Here is a 21622-nt window from a genome sequence, read left to right as displayed (position 1 = left end):
AAACAACATTGAATGATTTATTCGTGAAATACTGGCCGAAATGTTGGAAAGAGTATGCCAAAATTGGACCAAACGGATGGAATGAGGCGCAGTCACGGTCAACATTTGCATGAAATAATTTTCAAACTTTAAATTATATGGACCGTACTATCGATTCAAATAAAGATTTCATGAATTTTTCCCAATTTTATGTTTTTTTTTTTTTTGAAAAACTTTCCTATAGCTCTTAAAAAACCATCCTTCACAACTTTATCTTTAGCCGCAGCTGAGTGTTGAACCAAGAACCTTCCGTTTAGCTCTACGCATTCATCTACATCCCTATTATTTGAATCTGACACTATTTTCCAACTGGGTGGCCAATGAAGTTAAGTCGAAGGGTCATTGTATATGGTAGCTATATCCAAATCTGAACTTCTATGACCCATTTGCGATTTCCAACGACTTACATCAATAAGAAAGTACCTTTATTCGTTGGACTCTTATCGTGAGTTCGACAATCATTTGGACATATAGCTAGATCGCATATCAAATATAAGTATACTACCCATCCTATGCAAAAATTATAAATTTGCCCATGAACATTTCATTAAGGAACAGGGGTAAACTTCTTACATATCAATGAGTGCTGTCCTATTCAAGTGTTTTAAGTTCAAATGATAAGGGTTCTCCTTTTTATAGCCGAGTCCAAACGGCGTGCCGCAGTGCGTCATCTCTTTGGGGAGAAGTTTTTACATACTTCTGAAATGTCGCCAGCGTTGATGATTTGTAATTTTATTTGCACCCTCACAACAAGAATATAAAATTCTTATAATTAAAGTACGGTTTGTCCGGGCCGAATCTTGGGAACCCACCACCATAGATTCTGCTTAAAAAAATAGAAATTAAATTTAGTTGAAGGGCAAAATTTTATTCTATATTCCAAACTTCTGTCAAACCAGCAAAAAATAAGGATTCTAGGAACCGAACAAGGATAATCGAGAGGCCGGTTTATATAAGAGCTATATCAAGTTACAGACCGATTTGGACCATACTTGGCACAGTAATTGGAAGACGTAATAAGACGCCGCATGCAAAATTTCTGCCAAATTGGACATCAATTGCTACTTTTAAGGACTCAAGAAGTCAAATTGGGAGATCGGTTTATATGGGAGCTATATCAGGTTATAGATCGATTTGGACCGTATTTGACACAGTTGTTGGAAGTCATAACAGAATACTACGTGCAAATTTTTAGCCAAATCATACAAAAATTGCTGCCTGTAAAGGCTCAAGAAGTCAAATCCGAAGATCGGTTTATATGGGAGCTATACCTTAATCTGAACCGGCTAGATCTTCGCGTTCGACCTCTGTCGTGATTTTAACGTCGAGACGATGAAGAATATATATAGTTTATGTGGTCTTAGACGAACATTTCAAGGTGTTACAGAGGGACTGACTAGATTAGTACACCGCCATCCTATGGTGGTGGGTAAACCGTTGAAAATTTTTTTCTGATCTTCTCGCCAATATTCGAACCCTGGGGTTCTGCGTCATAGGCGGACATGTTTACCACCATAGGACGGGCACAGGTATAAAAATTCCATAGGGTTTCTCAATGAGTTCCAGGAACATTTAGCACAAATCAGCAAGCTACGAACTATAGGCCGGCAGACAGAAGGAAGGCAGAAGACTATAGTGCTGATGAAGGCCCCAATCGAACCAGAAACGTTCACTAATGGTGTGTTGTCTGTGGCCGATCCGCGGTGATTAGCCCCTCACTAAACCTGGCGATATTGTTATGTTCTTCAGCCGTGTAAGACTTCTCCCCAAAGTGGTATGGCTTTGCAGCAAGCCATTCGGACCGGTATTTTATCACTGAGCTAAAATTTGTTTTAGACAGTTGATTCGTTGATGGGAGAGAAACCCCCTGATGTTCCTTAATGGAATCTTCATGGTCAAATTTCGAACACAGAAAATGTCGCACAGCGTTTCGTTTTTCTCTTAACTTTCCAACATCAATAACAACATTTATCAGGTAATTAATATCCACTCTGTGGGAAGTGGGATGTAAGGTCTGAGTATTGTTTGTTCTTTTATCTCAAAGCTCATGTGTTTCTTCTCGCGGTACAGAGACGGCAGGGTTTGAATATCTTTGAGTTATACATAGTAGTCTACATTCACTTCGTTTACTACCAGACCCACTGTGACAAATTCTTACTCGACGTTTGCAATGGTTATTACAATCACTGCTCGCACTGATCAGATTGTAATTTTTATATCGTCGGCATAAGCGAGTAGCATGGGTTGTTTGCTCTTGCGGCGTATTGCTTACCATGTATGTCTTTGACACTAATCGCCTAGGTTCGAATACTGGCAAGAACTTCGGGAAAATATTTCAACTTTGCTATTCCATTGCTAAGGTCAATATCTTATTGTTCAACTAGCACTGGTCTGGTTTCGGAGTTTGAACCAAAGTACTTAAATCAGGTATTATGGTGGTGATGAAGCGCATATGACTTCTGTCTTCAGTCTGACTAATCGTGAGGACCCTATTGGATTAAATGTGGCGACTGTCGTTTGAATCTTAAGGACGCATGGGGATGATGCAACCAATAGAGTGGTAGGAGGTAAAATGGTTTCGGCTGCTCACAAGGAGGTTCAAAAAGGTTGTTGTTGTAACCACATTTGTATGTGGAGGTGGCGATCCTAATCAAGCTCCATATTCAAGCAATCTTGTTCCGGTCCATAGAACCGATCGCCGCCGAAACCTCTTCAGCCTGACTAATCGTGAGGACCCTATTGAATTCAATGTGGCGAATGTCGTTTTAATCTTAAAGTGGCATGGGATGGTTCAACCTTAAGAGCGATAGGAGGTTAAGATGGTTTCGGCTCCCAACAAGGAGGTTCAAAAAGGTTGCTTTTGGAACCACATTTATATGTAGAGGTAGCGATCCTCGTCAAGCTCCATATGCGAGCAAGTTCGTTTCGGCCCATAAGTCTGATCGCCGCGAGAACGTTATGCTCATTGGTTTTTAAAGGCGTCAAAAACTCGCCTTGTCATATCAAGTATCATTGGCACTCAGAATATTGTACAAGAGCCGTTGCCGGCCGGCCACTCACTTAGATTCTCCAATTGATGCCGCTGACTGCAGTTGCAATTTCTCTGTATATGGAGCATCCTACTATCGGCAACCTGTGGACGTGCTAGCTCTCAGTTGAGCTTCTTGTAATGACGATGAACACCACACAAATCGGAACTGAGAGTTCCCACCCGTGTGGTGCTTATAGTCATGCCGTTCCGGGGATGACTATGTACAAATAGGCCCAAATATACTATGAAACAAGTAAAAGCGTGCTAAGTTCGGCCGAGCCGAATCTTGAGAACCCACCACCGTGGATTCTGCTAAAATATCGGAGCTATATCAGTTTATAGACCGACTTGGACCGCACTTGGCACATTTGTTAAGAGTCAAAACAGCAAGATTTCAGCCAAATCGGAAAAAATCGCGGCTTATAATGGCTCAAGAAGTCAAATCGGGAGATCGGTTTATATTGAAGCTATATCAGGTTCTTGACCGATTTGGATGGTATATAGCAAAGTTGTTGGAAGTCATAATAGAACACCATGTGCAAAACTTTAGCCAAATCGGACAAAAATTGCGGCTTCCAGGGGCTCTATAAATTAAATCGGGAGATTGGTTTATATGGGAGCTATATCTAAATCTGAACCGATATGCCCTGTTTGCAATCCCCAATGACCTACATCAATATTAAGTATCTGTGTAAAATTTCAAGCGGCTAGCTTTACGTGTTCGACCGCTAGCTTGATTTCCACAGACGGACGGACGGATATGGCTAGTTCGACTCAGAATGTCGAGACGATCAAGAATATATATACTTTGTGGGGTCCTAGATCTATATTTCGAGGTGTTACAAACGGAATGATTAGATTAGTATACCCCCATCTATGGTGGAGGGTATAAAAAAGAGAAAGTAGCACAGAGCACGCCACAGGGGTTTTTCATCGCCACTCGTATTGTTGACCACCATAAAGGACCTATTACGGATGCGGAGGGATTTGAACTCGCCTGCTACTCAGATAATGTTATAATACTTCTAAAGGATAAGGATCCAAACCAGCTCTCCAGAAGGGTCGAAAGGGTCCTGCAGATAGCATACGACTGGGCTAGACCTGGGTCTCAATGTTAACCCACAAAAGACCGAAATCTGCTTGTTCCCGAGGAAGACAAAGGTGGGCCAGTTTAACGCAACACGTTTTCTCAATAGAACGGTTTCGATATCTGACAAGGATAAATACTTAGGAGTTATCATGGACAGGAAACTGAATTGGAAGTGTCACATTCAGGAGCGTATTGAGAAGGCTCACAGATGTTGGGCACTATGTAGACGCGCCATTGGCTCCGAGGATAGTCCACTGGCTCTACAGGAGCGTGATTAGACCAATACTTACGTACGCCTCAGTGACTGTTATGGAGAAAAAGTGCAACATCAACAGTTTCAGAGAACATTTTGTCTTGGCATAGGCGGAGCGATGAGGATCACGCCCACTAGGGCACTAGATATCCCACCCATAGACATACAGTTAAGTGTGAGGCAGCCATTGCGGCTATGAGACTTAAGGTCATACCATCGCGGTGTAATCGAGGTGACGATAGGAAACCTAGAAGGAAGGGCAGAGGTTTCCGATCGGATACCTGAAACGACACTTGAGGTCGAGTGCGAGGCACTGTTATCAGCGGCACAGTCTTGGACTGACGGAACCTTAGTATTGCCATTTGGAATATCATGTTACACGGATGGATCAAAGCTAGAGAGCAGAGTGGACCTGGGGGTCTACATTGAGAACCCAGGTTCTGAGATCTGTTTTAGACTGCCTGACCATAATACGGTGCTGCAGGCGAAGACCCGGGCAATCACGGAATGCGTGAGTTGGTGTGGTGTTAACGCAATGACGTCGAGTGTGAACATCTTAATGGACAGTAAACTGGTTATAAAGTCAATAACAACCAGGAGGGTAAAGTCATGAACAGTTTTGGAGTGTAAGAAGAAGATTAACACCTTCTCTGAGAATGGCACGATCCGCATCGTTTGGTTGCCGGGCCTTAGCGTAGTAAGGGGAAATGAAAGAGCAGACGATTTGGCAGTGAAGGCCAGAGGACTACCGTCAACAAACTTGATTAACCCGAAGCCTTTCGGGTCGATGCAGTCTCAGTTAAGAGTGTGGGCTACGAACGCGCATGCAACACTGCGGAACAGCGAAATGGTCGGCAGGGCGACGAAAATCCTAACACTACAGAACAGCGAAATGGTCGGCAGGGCGACGAAAATCCTATAGGGTGATCCGGATCGTGGGAGGACGAGGCCATTATAGCTTTTGGTATGAAAACGGGACCCATAGGACTACGAGCTCACATATGCAAAATCGGTGCGGCAAGTGATAGCATGTGTAGGGCATGTGGGGAAAAAGATGAGACGTTGGAGCTAACAGACACCGGCATTTAGGTAGGGACACAATACCAGACATGAACCACATTAGAGAAGGAAGGATTTTGTAAGTAGCACGGAATTCCTATCTTACAATTTCTGCTTGGGAAGTTTTTCATTAGTAAGTACATGCGAGAAAGATTCCATTCTCACTTCGTTTTCTTGGAGAAGCACATTTGACCACTAATCCAATGTTTGATTAAAATTTCAACTACAACTTTAACTTGAATCCTAACGGCTTGGTGTGGCGAAATATTTCTTTATAGAGAAATTCTAGATGACTGTTCTCGCGATAATTCAAAACCAGGCGTTTAGTACCGTGAGTCGACTTATTAAGCCAATCGCCACGATGGCATCCAATGATAAGGATATGGACTATTTTAAACACCCTCACTTATCTTCGAGAATTTTATCCTCTTGCATATGCGCCATCCCCTGCTTGCTTGAATATTTATTTAGCTCACGATTTAAGTGACTTGTGTGTTCGTTACGACTAAATGCATGTCACGCGCCCATTTCTGGTGAAAAAGCGGTTCATTATCAAACGAGAACCTAAACAAGGCATCCAATCCTAATAATTTCCAACACTTTGTAGTTGAAAAACGTCGTGGGGGGAATAAAAAAAAGCATATTTCACCAGAAACATTTAAGCCTATGATATTGTTATTCTATTGGGTTGCCCAAAAAGTAATTGCGGATTTTTTAAAAGAAAGTAAATGCTTTTTTAATAAAACTTAGAATGAACTTTAATTAAATATACTTTTTTTAAACTTTTTTTCTAAAGCAAGCTAAAATTAACAGCTGATAACTGACAGAAGAAAGAATGCAATTACAGAGTCACAAGCTGTGAAAAAAATTGTCAACGCCGACTATATAAAAAATCCGCAATTACTTTTTGGGCAACCCAAAATATACATTATATTCCTTGTAGATCTTATATAGGAGTAAAGAAATGGCTTTGGCAGCCAAAGAATTTGAGCCTACTACTAGATCTACTACTCATTTGTGGAAGTCAGCAACCTTTGCCTTTTTTTTTTAGGTTTTTTTAGTTCAAAACATTGAAAGCGCCAATCGAATTTTGGATAAGATCAGAATCGAATATTGGATGAAATCAAAACTTGCCAGAGTTTGCAGGCTTATTTGGTCTGAGTGGAGTAGAAGTTAAGACATGTAAGAAATACTTGTTGAAATGCCGACAGTAGCATTCAAGTGTAAGACTTTCTTATACAGTACAAATTCACTTGCATCTTCTGTATATATGCTTAACGACATTAGGCCTTAAATGGAATACAACTTTCAAAATCATCCTTGTATCTACTTAACAGTTTTCTAACAGGAGATAGTTGATTATAGAACATTGGAGATGGTAGCTTATCGAGTTGTACAGGGTAGCTGGTACAAAGTGTTATTGGAGAGCGGTCGGCAGTTAGATCTGCCCATAACATCACTTCAAAAGGAAAATTACTTCGGCTGAACGTTCGTAAACTCCGATTCTTGTACGTGCGTTCGACTAAGTAAAAACGATCATTCTGGGAGTTTATGAATTGCTCAATTGTGAAGTTTTTCTCGTCAGAGAACACCATGTTCGGAAATTCACCACATTCGAGCAAGGTCAGCAACTCCTTTGCTCTTTCGAGTTAAATATTTTTCTTTGGCGTAAGGGCGTGTGGTTTTTGGAACATGTAAGGCTTGTTGGATCCTTTCACGGTATATTTTCAGATCTTTAAAAATATGATTGCCATAACAGTGTGGATTTTGTGGAATACAAAACCTTCACTCGCCGAACCATTTCAGGCGTTGTTGCAGTTTTTTTTTGGACAACCACTATGACGTTTGTCAACGCCACCGGTATAATTATAACGATTTATGGTGCGATACACAAACATTTTGTTCTTTTTCAGGTGTTAGAGTTCGCCAATAATAGGCGGTTGTGATTTTTCAGTTAAATAAGAATAACTTTGGTTATAAATGCAAGCAAATGCTTTTGGTAAAATGCAAATGCAAATTTGCCCATGAATTTTCCTTTAAGGAACAGAAGCAAATGCTTTTGGAGCTGTCACACAAATGTCAAGTAGCTGTCATTTATTGTTTAACAGGTATGCCAGTGTGGATTTGGTAAAACTTCGTTTCAGCTACGCTGTATTGAACAGCATTCGAACGCATTTACGCCGGAAATGTCCAGACTTTCTAGAAAAAAACTGAAGTTTATACAATGGCTAAGTAGAATACCTTTTGGGAGTCAATCTTTGACGACGCACAGTGGGAGACAATCAAAAAAACTAGTAAAACAATGTGACGTCTGAGAACGTGTAGAGATATCTTTTTGAAATTGAAAATGGAATGGTTAGAGCTGAGATGTCAGCTGGATGGTGTGTAAAATTTCAAGGCCCTATCTTGCCCTGAGAATGTGTAGAGATATCTTTTTGAAATTGAAAATGGAACGGTTAGAGCTGAGATGTCAGCTGGATGGTGTGTAAAATTTCAAGGCCCTATCTTGCCCGGCCGCCTTTTGGCAGACTCCTTAAGTCGGTCACCTCGGTATTTGGAAAATTTGTTGGGGCTGCCAAATCTTCGTTTGTGGTTCGATTTCCATAATTTTTTGTTAGATGTTTTTGTGAGGTACTTGAAAAATGTCAATGCCTTAGGTTGTACGGACGCCTTTTGACCGTTGGTCACCTCGTTATTTGGTAAATTTGATGGAGCTGCCAAATCTTCGTTTGTGGTCCGATTTCAATTTTTTTGTTTCTTTGCTGGATAGTGCTTAAAAATCCCTACAAAGAAGTCCGCCTGAGGCCTACAATATCTTCTGGCGTCGCACTGTGGCCCGCCCTTCGGACTCGCCTATGAGAAGGAGATGCCTTATCAGTAAGCTAAAACTCATTGTGTTAGTCTTCAGGATGAAGCCCAAAGAGCAGCGAATGAAAGATGATTTCAAAATGAAGGTTTTAGGGCTCCGAAAAACACTTTTGCCCAGAACAGAGATTTCAGTCATTGTGTCCGTCATGACAGATCACTGTCTGATCAGAAAACATGCTGAAATTTCAAGGATTGCAAATAACCACTGAAGACGCTGAGGAAGAGGAGACTATAGAACATGTGCTGTTTGTGTGGGTCCTGCAATGGCAAGCAGCCGAAATTCCACTTTAGATTCTCATTACTTTGGGGATTTGTCTGAACTAACGGATGTAAGGTTAGGTAAGGTTGAAAAGAGGGTGCTGATATTGATCCGCCCAATGTCGCTATGGACATACACCTATACCAGTAATCAGCTTGTTGTGCGTTCTAAAAACTTAAAAGTAACCTTGAAAAGGAAAATTTTAAGTTAAGAATTCCGTGCTCCATACAAAATCCTTGTTTTCCATACCACTCCCTCAAGTGGGTTCATGTCCGGTTTTGTGTCCCCACCTAAGTACCAGTGTCTTTTAGCCGCGAAAGCCGTGAATTGATATAGAAAATGCTCCAACGTCTCATCCTCTTCCCCACAGGCTCTACACATACTAAAACTTACCGCATAGCTATACTGACCTCCTTCTTACTTTCAGTAATAGCCTCGTCCTCTTACGATACGGATCACCCCATAGGATTTTCGCCGTCCTACCTACTGTTTCGCTGTTCCACAGTGTTACATGTGCGTTCGTCGCCCTTAAATCGGACTGCGTCGACCCAAAAGGCTTCGGGTTAACCAAGTTTATTGACAGCAGTTATCTGGCCTTCACTGCCAAATCGTCTGCCTTCTCATTCCCAGTTACTCCGCTATGGCCCGGCACCCAAACGATGCGGATTGTGCCATCCTCAGAGAAGCCGTTAATCTCCTTCTTACACTGCAATACTGGAGGCCATCGTAGCGCAGAGGTTAGCATGTCCGCCTATGGCGCTGAACGCCTGGGCTCGAATCCTGACGAGACCATCAGAAAAAACTGATTTTCAGCGGTGGTTTTCCCCTCCTAATGTTGGCGACATTTGTGAGGTACTATGCCATGTAAAACTTCTCTCCAAAAAGGTGTCGCACTGCGGCTCGCCGTTCGGACTCGGCTATAAAAAGGAGGCCCCTCATCATTGAGCTTAAACTTGAATCGAACTGCACTCATTGATATGTGAGAAGTTTTCCCCTGTTCCTTAGTGGAATGTTCATGGGCAAAATTTGCAATTTTTACACTGCAATACTGTTCGTGACCTTACCGCCCTAGTTTTTATTGACCTTATGGCCTGTTTACTGTTCGTAAAGATTTTTCTACTCGACGTCCTCGCGGTAGCACCACACCACCTCACGCATTCCGTGATCGCCCAGATCTCCGCCTGCAGGACCGTATTATGGTCAGGCAGTTTAAAACAGATCTCAGTCCTTGGGTTCTCAATGTAGACCGCCAGGCTGATTCTGTCCTCTAGCTTTGATCCATCCGTGTAACATAATCTTCTAGATGACAATACTAGGGTTCCGTCAATCCAAGACTGTGCCGCTGGCAGCAGTGCCTCGTGCACTCGACATCAGGCATCCGATCAGAAACTTCATCCATTCCTTCCATGTTCCCGCTGCTATCGCTTGCTCACATACAGGAGCTTGACGAGGACCGTCACCTCCATTTACAAATTTGCCCACAACAATCAAATCTTCTACGGAAAGATCAAGTGGAGAAAGTCTTTTCAAAACTAGGTGTCACAAATTAGAGAAAGAGTGCAGAGATCTAGGTGTTTGGAAATCTATTCTAAGTTCGGTGCATAAATCGCTGGCGATGGTTAGATGGATGGAAAAATGGTTCTAAGTTCAGCTAAAGCAACATTTACTCCCAAAACCTCTAAATTTTTGTCACTTGATCCATTCGCCAACTCCGTGAAATCAGCTGATTTTATAAAGGAAATACAGCTGATTTCGAAGATTTGACAAACGAATTAAGGATTGGGCAAACGAATGTTAGGGATTTTGGCAGTTAGTCACCTAAGGTGAGTTATATGGGTTCTTAGTCACATAATTTTCAACTGACTATCGACCTATAGGAACTTAATATTAATACGAACACATATATTTATATGTATGGGTATTTAAATAAACTTTTTAATCCTGGTTTTTGTACTAGCTCATTAGCGACTGGGTACGTATACCCATGTAGACATATGTACATGGGCATATAAGAGAATTTCCGATTTAAAAAGTTTAACTTTTAATTGTATGTCTAGAAAATGTGGTGCCCGTTTGTCTCCCCATCCAGCATGGGCATTAAACACATTCATGAATGTGTGCATGAGTGTAAGCCGCCTGTGTAGCATGTACATACATATAGTACGTGTGCATGCGTGTACGAGTGTTGTGTATGTTTGCATACACATGTATGACCGCAGAGTTTTCTTGGCGAAATCGGTTAAACTATTAGAGGTGTGTCGATCGTCGTCGATATGCTCCATGTTGTTGGAAAGATCCTGAATGCGCCAACGATTCCTATATACTATTTAGCATATCTAATTGTGTATAATATGTACATGTATGTACATATAGATGTATGTGCATATTTATAGTATAATTTACATTGTACCTATGTTGCAGTTGGTTTTCTATGCACAAGAATAGTGAAAAGTGCAAGTTAATTTTTGGGATGCTTGCATGCATTCTAATGTTGTTGATTTTGATTTGTTTTGTTATAATTTTAGCACATCTCTTACATATAGTATGTAGTATTTACATACTTATGTGCATATGTGCCAGCAATTCGCGAAGTGAAATAACACAGTGCTGAGTGTGGTGCATATAGTATACGTACATACATATATGTATGTAGAAATGTAGTACGTATAAAAATATCAAGTGCTTATCAGCTCATACATAAGTCAAAACTAGTGAGTGAACGAATGTAGAGTGTAGTGTCCACGTCTGCATACATACATACATACGTACCAACTACTTAAGCGGCGGTTGTTTTTCTTCGTCAATCAATGGCCATACACACAGGCGCACATGTTGGCCCCTACGTCCATCCATCCATTCGTCCGTCCATCCGTCCGTCCTCCTATTCCTACACATGCCGACGAAAGCACACACAGATACCCCAACACAAATGCACACGTGCATGCCGACAACGGCAACGATTGAACGGGCCGAGACGTTGAGTCGTCCATTCGTTTGTCCGTCCATGCATCCATCCGTCTCTCTGTGTATCAATGAGAAAGAACATTTCATTTTAGTTGTTCTACCTACACGCATAGCACACAGCGACAGCAGCTAACCAGCCAGCCAGCCAGCTAGCCACCGAAGCAAAGCAAAGCAAAGCAACAGTTGATATTTAGGAGAGAGAGAGAGTGAGTAATGAGTGTGTTCACATTCATGCATACCCACACTCACACCCATGCATTGAACCACACACCGCGCTGAAAGAAACTCGTTGTGCATGGTGTATTCGGGTCGGTAAGGGAATGTATGACTGTGTGTGTGTGTGTGTGGCACCACCACATTGGAAATACCTAGAGCCAGAATGTCTGCCAGTGTCTGGCGAATTGAACATTAAAATATACTTCTACAGAGTTTCTTAGTTAGTTGGAAGAGAAAAAACACAGCGATCGAACGTGTGTTCTTGTTATTGTGCCGCCGCGCTGTTTGTATATTTCATTCGTTCGTTTCACACCTCGTGTCCCACACTTGCTTGTCGCCCTCACAATTCAATTCAGTAAAACAAAAAAAAAAAAACAACACAAAAAATGAAAAGAACTCAAGCAAACAATTAGAATCAGTGAAAGAATACGGCGACGACGACGACGGCGACGAACCAACAACAAAAACTACAACAAAACACTCTTTATACACCACATTCACGCCAAGAGACAAACCGACGACAGCCAACCAGCCAGCCAGCCAACAACTACGATGTTGTTTCGGTCGGTAGAAGAACACTAAGGCAAGCAATTACTATAGCACACATAGCAAAACAACTAGAACGAGTCTTCGAACTAGAACGCATAACACTTGTGTTTTGGATTTGAAGGTGTTCGGTCGCAACCATAGAAATAGCCGTGGGAATGAGTTATTACAACAACTGACACAGAACCAAAAGAAAAAAAACTAATAATAAAAGAGTGAAGTGTTAAAATCATTATTATTATTACCGCCACCAACGGACTACCTTACATAGAACATATATCGTCATCAGACAAAAACAAAAACTATTTTTTATTATAAATGATTTAAAATCAAATCAAAAATTCTAAAGAAAAACTTTGATTGTGAACGGAAGTGCCTATATTATTAATAATTAGTATATGTGTATATATTAATGTTAAAAAAATTAAAACTTGTTACGCTTTTTGCACCTAAAAATACCTAAAAGATGGAAAATAATGAAAGTAGCAATAACTGTGCGATGAAGAGTGGCGCAGTAGAAAGTCGGCGCCAGGCTATGACAACGACGACGACGACTACGACAAATGGCAGAACGGTAGTTATCAAAAACGAAAATAGAGATGAGCGAACTGCAAGCGCCACCGCCGAACAGTTGAGCAGCTGTAAGAAAACATGTGTGTTAAACGAAGGAATGTGCGGGAGCCATCACCTAGGTGGTGGCGTTTCCAACAACACAACAAGTGGAAACGGAAATAATAGCCATAAAATGGGCTCACGCCGCATCTTTACACCGCAATTTAAGCTACAAGTTCTGGAGTCGTATCGCAATGACAACGATTGCAAAGGCAATCAAAGGGCTACAGCCCGCAAATACAACATACATCGCAGGCAGATACAGAAATGGCTGCAGTGCGAGTCTAGTCTAAGATCATCGGTGGCGAATATCAATCAGAATACGGTGAAACATCAGTTTCATAACATCAGCATGCATCAGCAATCGCAAAAGTCTTCCATTCCCTCTGCCACTGCCGCCTCACTGTTAAGTGTTTCCCCATATGGAGCAAACAGCCAACATGGCCATTTGGGATTAGAAGCTGTAAGATCGGAAGCACCTCATAGCGGTGCAATAATTGTGCCATCCCTGCCATCCGCATCGTCGGCATCCGTGTCGTCGGGAGTGACAACCGCAACGACACCCAGCCAAGGGGTATTCTCCGCCGCCAATTTAGCTGCAGTGGTTGCAGCTGCAGCCGGAGCTGCTATGACTATTACAAGCCAGCCATCCTCTAATGGTTCTTCAATGTGTCCCACCGACTCTGTGGTCCCCTCGCCTTTGCGTCCCACATCGATAATCAGTGCCAGCAGCAACGCAGTCACAGCAATGTCACCCCTGCTCCACCACCATCATCACCATCATTACGGAATCCCAGCATATATACACCATCATACACCTGCAACAGTTCAACTGCCAGTGCCGATATTAGCACACCATATTTCTCATCCATCTCAACACATACATCAGCAGGCCCAACAACAGCAACAGCAACAACAACAACACCAACCGTATCAATACCATAATCTGGCGTCGTATACACAGGCACTAACACATCAGTCATCAGACAAGCAACAGTCATCGTTTTTGCCGTCACTAAGTCTACCCGAAGTGAATGTGAATGCCTTACCACCAACAGCTGCTGCCTCCCTTACCGCCGCCACTGCCGCTGTCAATGGGTTTGCCATAGTAGTAGGTGAATCGGAACATGCCGATTCTAAAACAAATTCCGAGAATATGATGGAATCAAAAGAAGCAGCGAACAGTGGACCCAAAGTCAGCTACCCACGCCACGAATACCACCAATCAACAAGCCTATATCAATTCAAGGAAGATGGTGTTTACTCACCGCTGGTATATCCTTTGGGTCCCATGGACTTGTCTCTGCGTACACGCCGAAATCTGAAGCCTGATTTGCCAGCGGCGCCCAAAAAAGACCAAGAGCCTGCCAAGATGAACATGGATAGCCACACCAACAACAGCAGCCACAGCAGCATTGTCGATTTGACGCACCGGAAACGTAAGGGGTCGAGTGCGACGTGCCATAACACGGATGACAATTGTACAGAGCTATCCGAGAAGCAGCTAAAACTAAAAGACACCAACGAAGAAGACAACGATCATGCCACGAACTCTCACAGCGACGAAGATGAAGTGGAGATCGAGGTGGGCACGGAGGAGAAACTGCCACCTTCTAAACCGGTAAAACTATTCAAGCCATACCTACTCGACACCGATGCTGATTCTGAGAACAGCACAGCGGTTAGCAGTGCCAGCACTGATATGAAATATGGCGAGTCAAGAGAGGCTAGTCCCTGGATACGGTATACGGCAAGTCTTTCACCGCCGCCACACTGTTATGACATAGCGACGGCTCATTGTCAGGGTGGCGGTGGCGGCGGCGGCGCTACATTTCAGTTCTCCATGAAAGACAATGCCTTCACCATGCCCTCCGAAAATGCGAATTTTCCTGCCGAAGTTAAGACATCAGAGAATATGAAAAGTGCCTTCACCTCCATTCCCACCATCTCGCCCACCTCCTTCCGCAGCCCCAAGGGATCTCCTTCGTCATCGGGCTACGAAAGTTCATCCTCCACCTACAGCGATTCGTCATTCTCCTCTCGCGGTGAATCCTCTTACGCCTACAACCGAACCTACAGCCTTAGCCTGCAAATGCACTCGCTACACCAGGAGCAGATAAACTTGCAGCGCTCCAAACACGTAGAACGCTGGTTGGAACAGGAGTCGCGCACCCCCTCAGAGCCCAATTCCCCCATAGCTATATTAGCTTAGAATATATATATATGAAAATAATAATAAATGCCTTTGCTCCCCTAACATTTATGAAGAATGTATGCCATTGGATTTGAATCCATCGTCTTATAAGAGAGAAAACAAAAAAACTCAATACAATTAAAACATATCAACAACAACCACCTAGCACTTAAGCAAAAAAAAAAAATATTTAAAAGTTAAGCATTAATTTAAAAACAAAAGGACAATAGTTTTTTCATATACACACATACATACATACACACACACATATATATCTATACAATTATGAATAAACTATGAATGCAATAGGGATGAACGAACGAACGGCCTGAACAGAGCAGGAGCCGGAAATGCCGTTGTGTTACCATATCTGCAAACACACACACACATACATACATATATTTGAAAGAGAGGTTATGTAAATATACACTTACATACAAACAAACAAACATTATCTATAATGATATAAAAATTTCTATTCTTAAGAAGAAATGTTGTACTGTTTTATTGAATTGAAAGCTTTAAGATTACTTATATATATTATTTTTTATTTTATTTTATTTTTATTTTTTGGAAAAACAAGATTAGATGACTTATTTTTGGAAAAACGTTCATTCAAATGATTGTGATATAAATTGAACTGTAAAAACAAATACAAAATACAAAAAAAAAAACAAAACAAAATACATACGCAACTGCATACATATATATACATATATATATATAAATACATCTATTTTTACAAAGTCTAGATAAAATTGTAGTCCTACAATATTTCTACAGTATTTTTATATATTTACATACATACAACGATTGACTTGCATGTAAAGAATTTTGAAATAAATAATAGTTATGTTTATTTTAACAACCTAAAACTATATATTTGATGTTGTTTTTTTCCCCCCCTTACTTCACTTTCAGTTACATGTGTGGGAAATATTCTAGAAATTGCCTACGATAATTGCTAAGCTGACATTTTGTCGATTTCTAGGCCAACATTCTTTTATAGATGTGTAGAAAATGCGCTTGATATTCGATGAAAATATCTACCTGCACTTCGCTTATATAGACATTTTATTGGATAAGGCAATCACTTTACAAAATATGACTAAGAAAACATTTATGGGCGGAAATAAATATGATGAAATATTTCGAAAGATAATTTTTAGCTATCGCGCTGTTGTTGTAAAAAAGAACTGAATTGTTGAATTATAAAAAAAAGTATAAGAATCACCAATTGATAGTCAACCTTTATCGGCATTATTCGGCTATGAAATTTGCCAACAAAGTGAATTGGTGGGCTGAACTTTGTCAGCTCTTATGAACATTGTTAACACACGAATTTTGCGATTATTTCTAACTCTCAATAACTACTACATAGCAGAACGAGCTTGCTCACCTACAGGAGCTTGACGAGGATCGCCACCTCCACATGCAAATCGGGCTACAACAACATCTAGATAAGCTCTGTGCGATATGATACACTTTAAAATGGCTTATTTATATAAACATTTGAACCTAATGGCCATTCTCGAATCCGCGTTTATTGTTTTGTTTAGTTAATTTGTTACGCATTTTGAAAACTCATTTCATCGGGTACAACACTTTCAAAGACCCTCCTTTACCAATTTTATCCCAAATTTGGTTTTACATATTGTAATCTACTCCCAAAGACCTTTCCCAATCGGCCTACCCATGCACTTGGCCCCAAATAATATCAAGTAAAAATATGCTTGGGATATGTGGATCTAAAAAGATGGGTGAGCAGAGGAACACCTCAGGGAGGTGTACTAACGCCCTCTACTTTGGAATATAGCCATTAACAATATATTATTGTCTCTGGAAGAAAAATGTGTAAGAGTGGTCGCGTATGCTGATGACATGGCAATTGCGGTTAGGGTAAAGTTTCCCAGCACTCTAAGAGATATACTTCAGGAAGTTCTACGTGCAACAGCAAAGTGGGCTACCGAAAGTGGTCTAGGCGTAAAAACGTGCAAGACAGAAGTATTTCTTTTCAGCAGGAGATAAAAGTTGCCTACAGTGGAACCTGTCTCCTTGGGAGGAGAGAATGTTCCATTTACAGAAAGCGCAAAATATCTGGGTGTTTTTCTGAACAGGAATTTGAACTTTAAATCTAACATTTTGGAAAGGACAAGAAAGGCAATTCTGGCCCTATACACCTGCAGGAGAGCCATTGGCAAAAGTTGAGGGCTTAGACCCCGTGTCATACATTGGGTATATACTGCAGTTGCGGATTTTTCATATAGTCGGGGTTGACAAATTTTTTCACAGCTTGTGACTCTGTAATTGCATTCTTTCTTCTGTCAGTTATCAGCTGTTACTTTTCGCTTGCTTTAGAAAAAGTGTTAAAAAAAAGTATATTTGATTAAAGTTCATTCTAAGTTTTATTAAAGCAATTACTTTTTTGGCAACCCAATATAATGCTATATGGTGTTGTGGTCTGGTGGACGGCGCTCCAAAAGTCCACCTACTGCTCAATACTAACCGGATCCCAGGATGCATATATAAGGTGAGGTCATGAGAACAGCTGAGTAAAATTTTTATACCCACCACCGAAGGATGGGGGTATATTCATTTTGTTATTCCTTTTTCAACACCTCGAAATATCCATTTCCGACCCTATAAAGTATATATATTCTTGATCAGCGTAAAAATCTAAGACAATCTAGCCATGTCCGTCTGTCTGTTGAAATCACGCTACAGTCTTTAATTAAAAATATAGAGATATTGAGCTGAAACTTTGCACAGATTGGTTTTTTGTCCATAAGCAGGCTAATTTCGAAGATGGGCTATATCTTGATATAGCCCCCATATAGACCGATCCGATGATTTAGGGTCTTAGGCCCATAAAAGCCACATTTATTATCCGATTTTGTTGAAACTCGGACAGTGAGTTGTTTTAAGCTACTCGACATCCTTCTTCAATTTGGCCCAGATCGGTCCAGATTTGGATATAGCTGCCATACAGACTGATCTCTCGATTTAAGGTTTTGGGTCCGTAAAAGGCGCATTTATTGTCCGATTTCGCCGAAATTTGGGACAGTGAGTTGTGTAAGGACCCTCGACATTTTTCTTAAATTTGGTTCAGATCGGTTTAGATTTGGATATAGCTGCCATTTAGACCGATCTCTCGATTTAAGGTTTTGGGCTCATAAAAACCGCATTTATTGTCCGATTTCGTCGAAATTTGGGACAGTGAGTTGTGTTAGGCTCTTCAACATTTTTCTGCAACTTGGCCCAAAACGGTCTAGATTTGAATATAGCTGCCACATAGACCGATATCTCTATTTAAAGACCCATTAAATTCCTGGAGATCGTATTTCTGAACACAAAAACCGCCCTCGACTGTCGCAGATCTCTCAACGAGACGCCTGAACAGTTAAAAATTCACATGTTCTGGGTGCCGGGCCACAGTGATATCCCTGGAAATTGTAAAGCGGACGAGCTTGCGAGACTAGGAACTACCTTACACATTCCAGGGATATTGGAAACTGTGGGTATGCCTCTAGCGACATGTAAGCTAAGTTTTCAGGACCAGACCCGAAGGCTGTGAACATTCCAAAACTATATGGCCTAATCTAGACTTGAAGAGGTCTATCGCTTTGCCGTCACTGGCTAGAACAGACGTCTCAGTCATTATGTCCGTCATGACAGGTCGCTGTCTATTTGGAAAATATGCTGACAGATTGAGGGTTGCCAGCAACGACTTTTGCAGAAGCTGTGAAGACATCGAAGAAAAAGAGACTAAAGAACACCTTCTGTGTGTGTGTCTCGCACTAGCAGACATAAGGGGTTACACTTTAAGTTCTCATTTCTTTGAAAACCTGTCTGATATAGCGGATGTGAACGTTCGCAAGTTATTTGATCGATTTTACATAAGTGAGCTCGTGGTCCTATGCGTCCCGTTATAATACCAATATCTATACTGACCTCCTTCTTGCTTCCTTTCAGTAATAGCCTCGTCTTCTCACGATCTGAATCACCCCATAGGATTTGCGCCGTCCTACCGACCATTTCGATGTTCCACAATGTTGCATGCGCAATCGTCGCCCAATCCCTTAACTCGGACTGCGTCGCCCCGAAAGGCTTCGGGTTAACCAAGTTTATTGACGGCGGTCCTCTGGCCTTCATCGCCAAATGGTCCGCCCTTTCATTTCCCCTTACTCCGTTATGGCCCGGCACCCAAACGATGCGGATTTTGCCATCCTCAGAGAAGGCGTTAATCTCCTTCTTACACTGCAAGACTGTTCCTGACCTTACCGTCCAGGTTGTTATTGCCCTTATGGCAATTTTACTGTCAGTAAAGATATTCACACTCGACGTCCTCGCGTTAGTACCACACCACTTCACGCATTCCGTGATCGTCTGGATCTCCGCCTGCAGGACGGTATTATGGTCAGACAGTTTAAAACAGATATCAATCCCTGGGTTCTCAATGTAGACCCCAGGCCCACTCTGTCCTTCAGCTTTGATCCATCCGTGTAACATGATCTTCCAGATGAAACTACTAGGGTTCCGTCAGTCCAAGACTGCGCCGATGGCAGCAGTGCCTCGCACTCGACTCGGTTATCCGATCGGAAACCTCTTCCCTTCCTTCCAGGTTTCCTATCGTCGCCTCGATTATACCGCGATGGTATGAGCTACTCCCATCCTCAATCCATTCTCCCATCGCCTCAAGTCTCATAGCCGCAGTGGCTGCCTCACACTTAATCTGTATGTCAATGGGTCGGATATCTAGAATAGTGCCCTAGTGTGCGTGGTTCTCATCGCTCGGCCTATGCCAAGACAACATGTTCTCTGAACTTGTTGTATGTTGCACTTTTTCTCCATCGCAGTCCACAAAACTACTGAGGCGGTCACCCATAGGAGTGGCGATAAAATGCCCCCCTGTGGCGTTCCTTTGTGCCACTTTCTCCCTTATATTTATGCCATGGGACACACAATTTATCCACCTGACTGAGACGTCTGTTGTAGCCAATGACAACACAGCAGTAGACCTCTTCAAGTCTAGATTAGGCCACATAGTTTTGGAATGCTCACAGCCCCCTCTTTGTGACCATCTATCATTCGTTGTCCTTCGGGCCTGATTCTGAAAACTTAGCTTACATGTCGCTAGAGGCATACCCACAGATTCTAGTAGCCCTGAAATGTGTAGGGTAGTTCCTAGTCTCGCTAGCTCGTCCGCTTTACAATTCCCTGGGATATCTCGGTAACTCTGCACCCAGAACAGGTGAATTTTTAACTGATTAGCCATCTCGTTGAGAGATCTGCGACAGTCGAGGGCGGTTTTTGTGTTCAGAAATAAGTTCTCCAGGGATTTAATAGCTGCCTGGCTGTCTGAGAAGATATTTATTCCAATAGTCGTCATGACATTATATCTTAGCCATTCCACCACTTCCTTAATTGCAAGGATCTCCGCTTGATACACACTGCAGTGATCGGGTAACTCCCATATAAACCGATCTCCCGATTTGACTTCTTGAGTTCTTACAAGCCGTAATTTTTGTTGGATTTGGCTGAAATTTTGCATGCGGTGTTCTGTCCAACAACTGTGCCAAATACGGTCCAAATCAGTCTATAACCTGATATAGCTGCTATGTAAACCGGTCTCTCGAACATCCTTATTCGGTTCCTAGAAGCTTTAATTTCGCTGGGTTGACAGAAATTTGGTATGTAGAATAAAATTATGCTCTTCAACTTAATTTATTTTGTACAAATTTTTAGCAGAATCCATGGTGGTGGGTTCCCAAGATTCGGCCTGGGCGAACTTAGCACGCTTTTACTTGTATTACTTTTGATTAAATTGGGGACGTTATAGTCATTGGTTGTTTGTATATATAACGTTATATAGGTTATTTTTAGGGTATTAGGGTATACAAAATTCGGTCCGTCCGTGCCTAACGTGCTCTAACTTGCTTAAGATAGCTTTGACAAGCCAAAACAATCCTTCTTTTAAATAATCACATATGTCTGCCTGCGTATAAATTTACGTGGTTGATTATGCATCGTACAATAAAATAAAAATTTTTAAAAAATTGGAAAAAATTCTCAGTTCCATTCAATAACAGTATTTTGAACGTTCAGCTACTAAGTAAATTGTAAAAATATATGCTTTTCAAATCATAAACGGAAATTGCTTTAACAAATTTGGCTGATGGCAACTCAACTGAAGTTGGGTTGCAATCCATAATCGACCCATAAATCTGTCAATCACTTTCAACAAAGACATATCGTCCAAAACAAAACGGCCTAAAAGTATGCTTTAGTTATTGTCTGTGGTAGTTGTTGGTTTGTAATAAGATCCACATGTGGATTTTTATCTGCTATCACCAAAGCATACTTTTAGACAGCTTTGGTCTACGTTTACGATATATAGCCGTTTTGGTCTTTTTGTACGAGTTACTTTCAATTTTAAGAGTTTTGATCAAAGATTTTTATACACTCCAACAAAGGATGGGGGTATACTAATT

General features: G+C 41.5%; 2 protein-coding genes across 3 annotated transcripts in view; both read left to right on the top strand.

Moving 5' to 3' along the window:
- LOC106084534 (serine--tRNA ligase, mitochondrial) overlaps positions 1-21622 on the top strand; it is a 68576-nt gene that overhangs the window by 27538 nt on the left and 19416 nt on the right. The gene's annotated exons all lie outside the window — the stretch shown is intronic.
- LOC106084533 (box A-binding factor) lies at positions 11764-15432 on the top strand. The gene has a single exon (XM_013248269.2). The coding sequence runs from the start codon at positions 12792-12794 to the stop codon at positions 15147-15149; it is 2358 nt and encodes a 785-aa protein (XP_013103723.2). The 5' UTR covers positions 11764-12791; the 3' UTR covers positions 15150-15432.

The sequence above is a fragment of the Stomoxys calcitrans genome, chromosome 4, assembly GCF_963082655.1.
Source record: "Stomoxys calcitrans chromosome 4, idStoCalc2.1, whole genome shotgun sequence".
In the NCBI taxonomy this organism is placed as follows: Eukaryota; Metazoa; Arthropoda; class Insecta; order Diptera; family Muscidae; genus Stomoxys; species Stomoxys calcitrans.
Note: the sequence above shows the minus strand (reverse complement) of the source record. Positions and strands in the feature narration are given on the sequence as shown.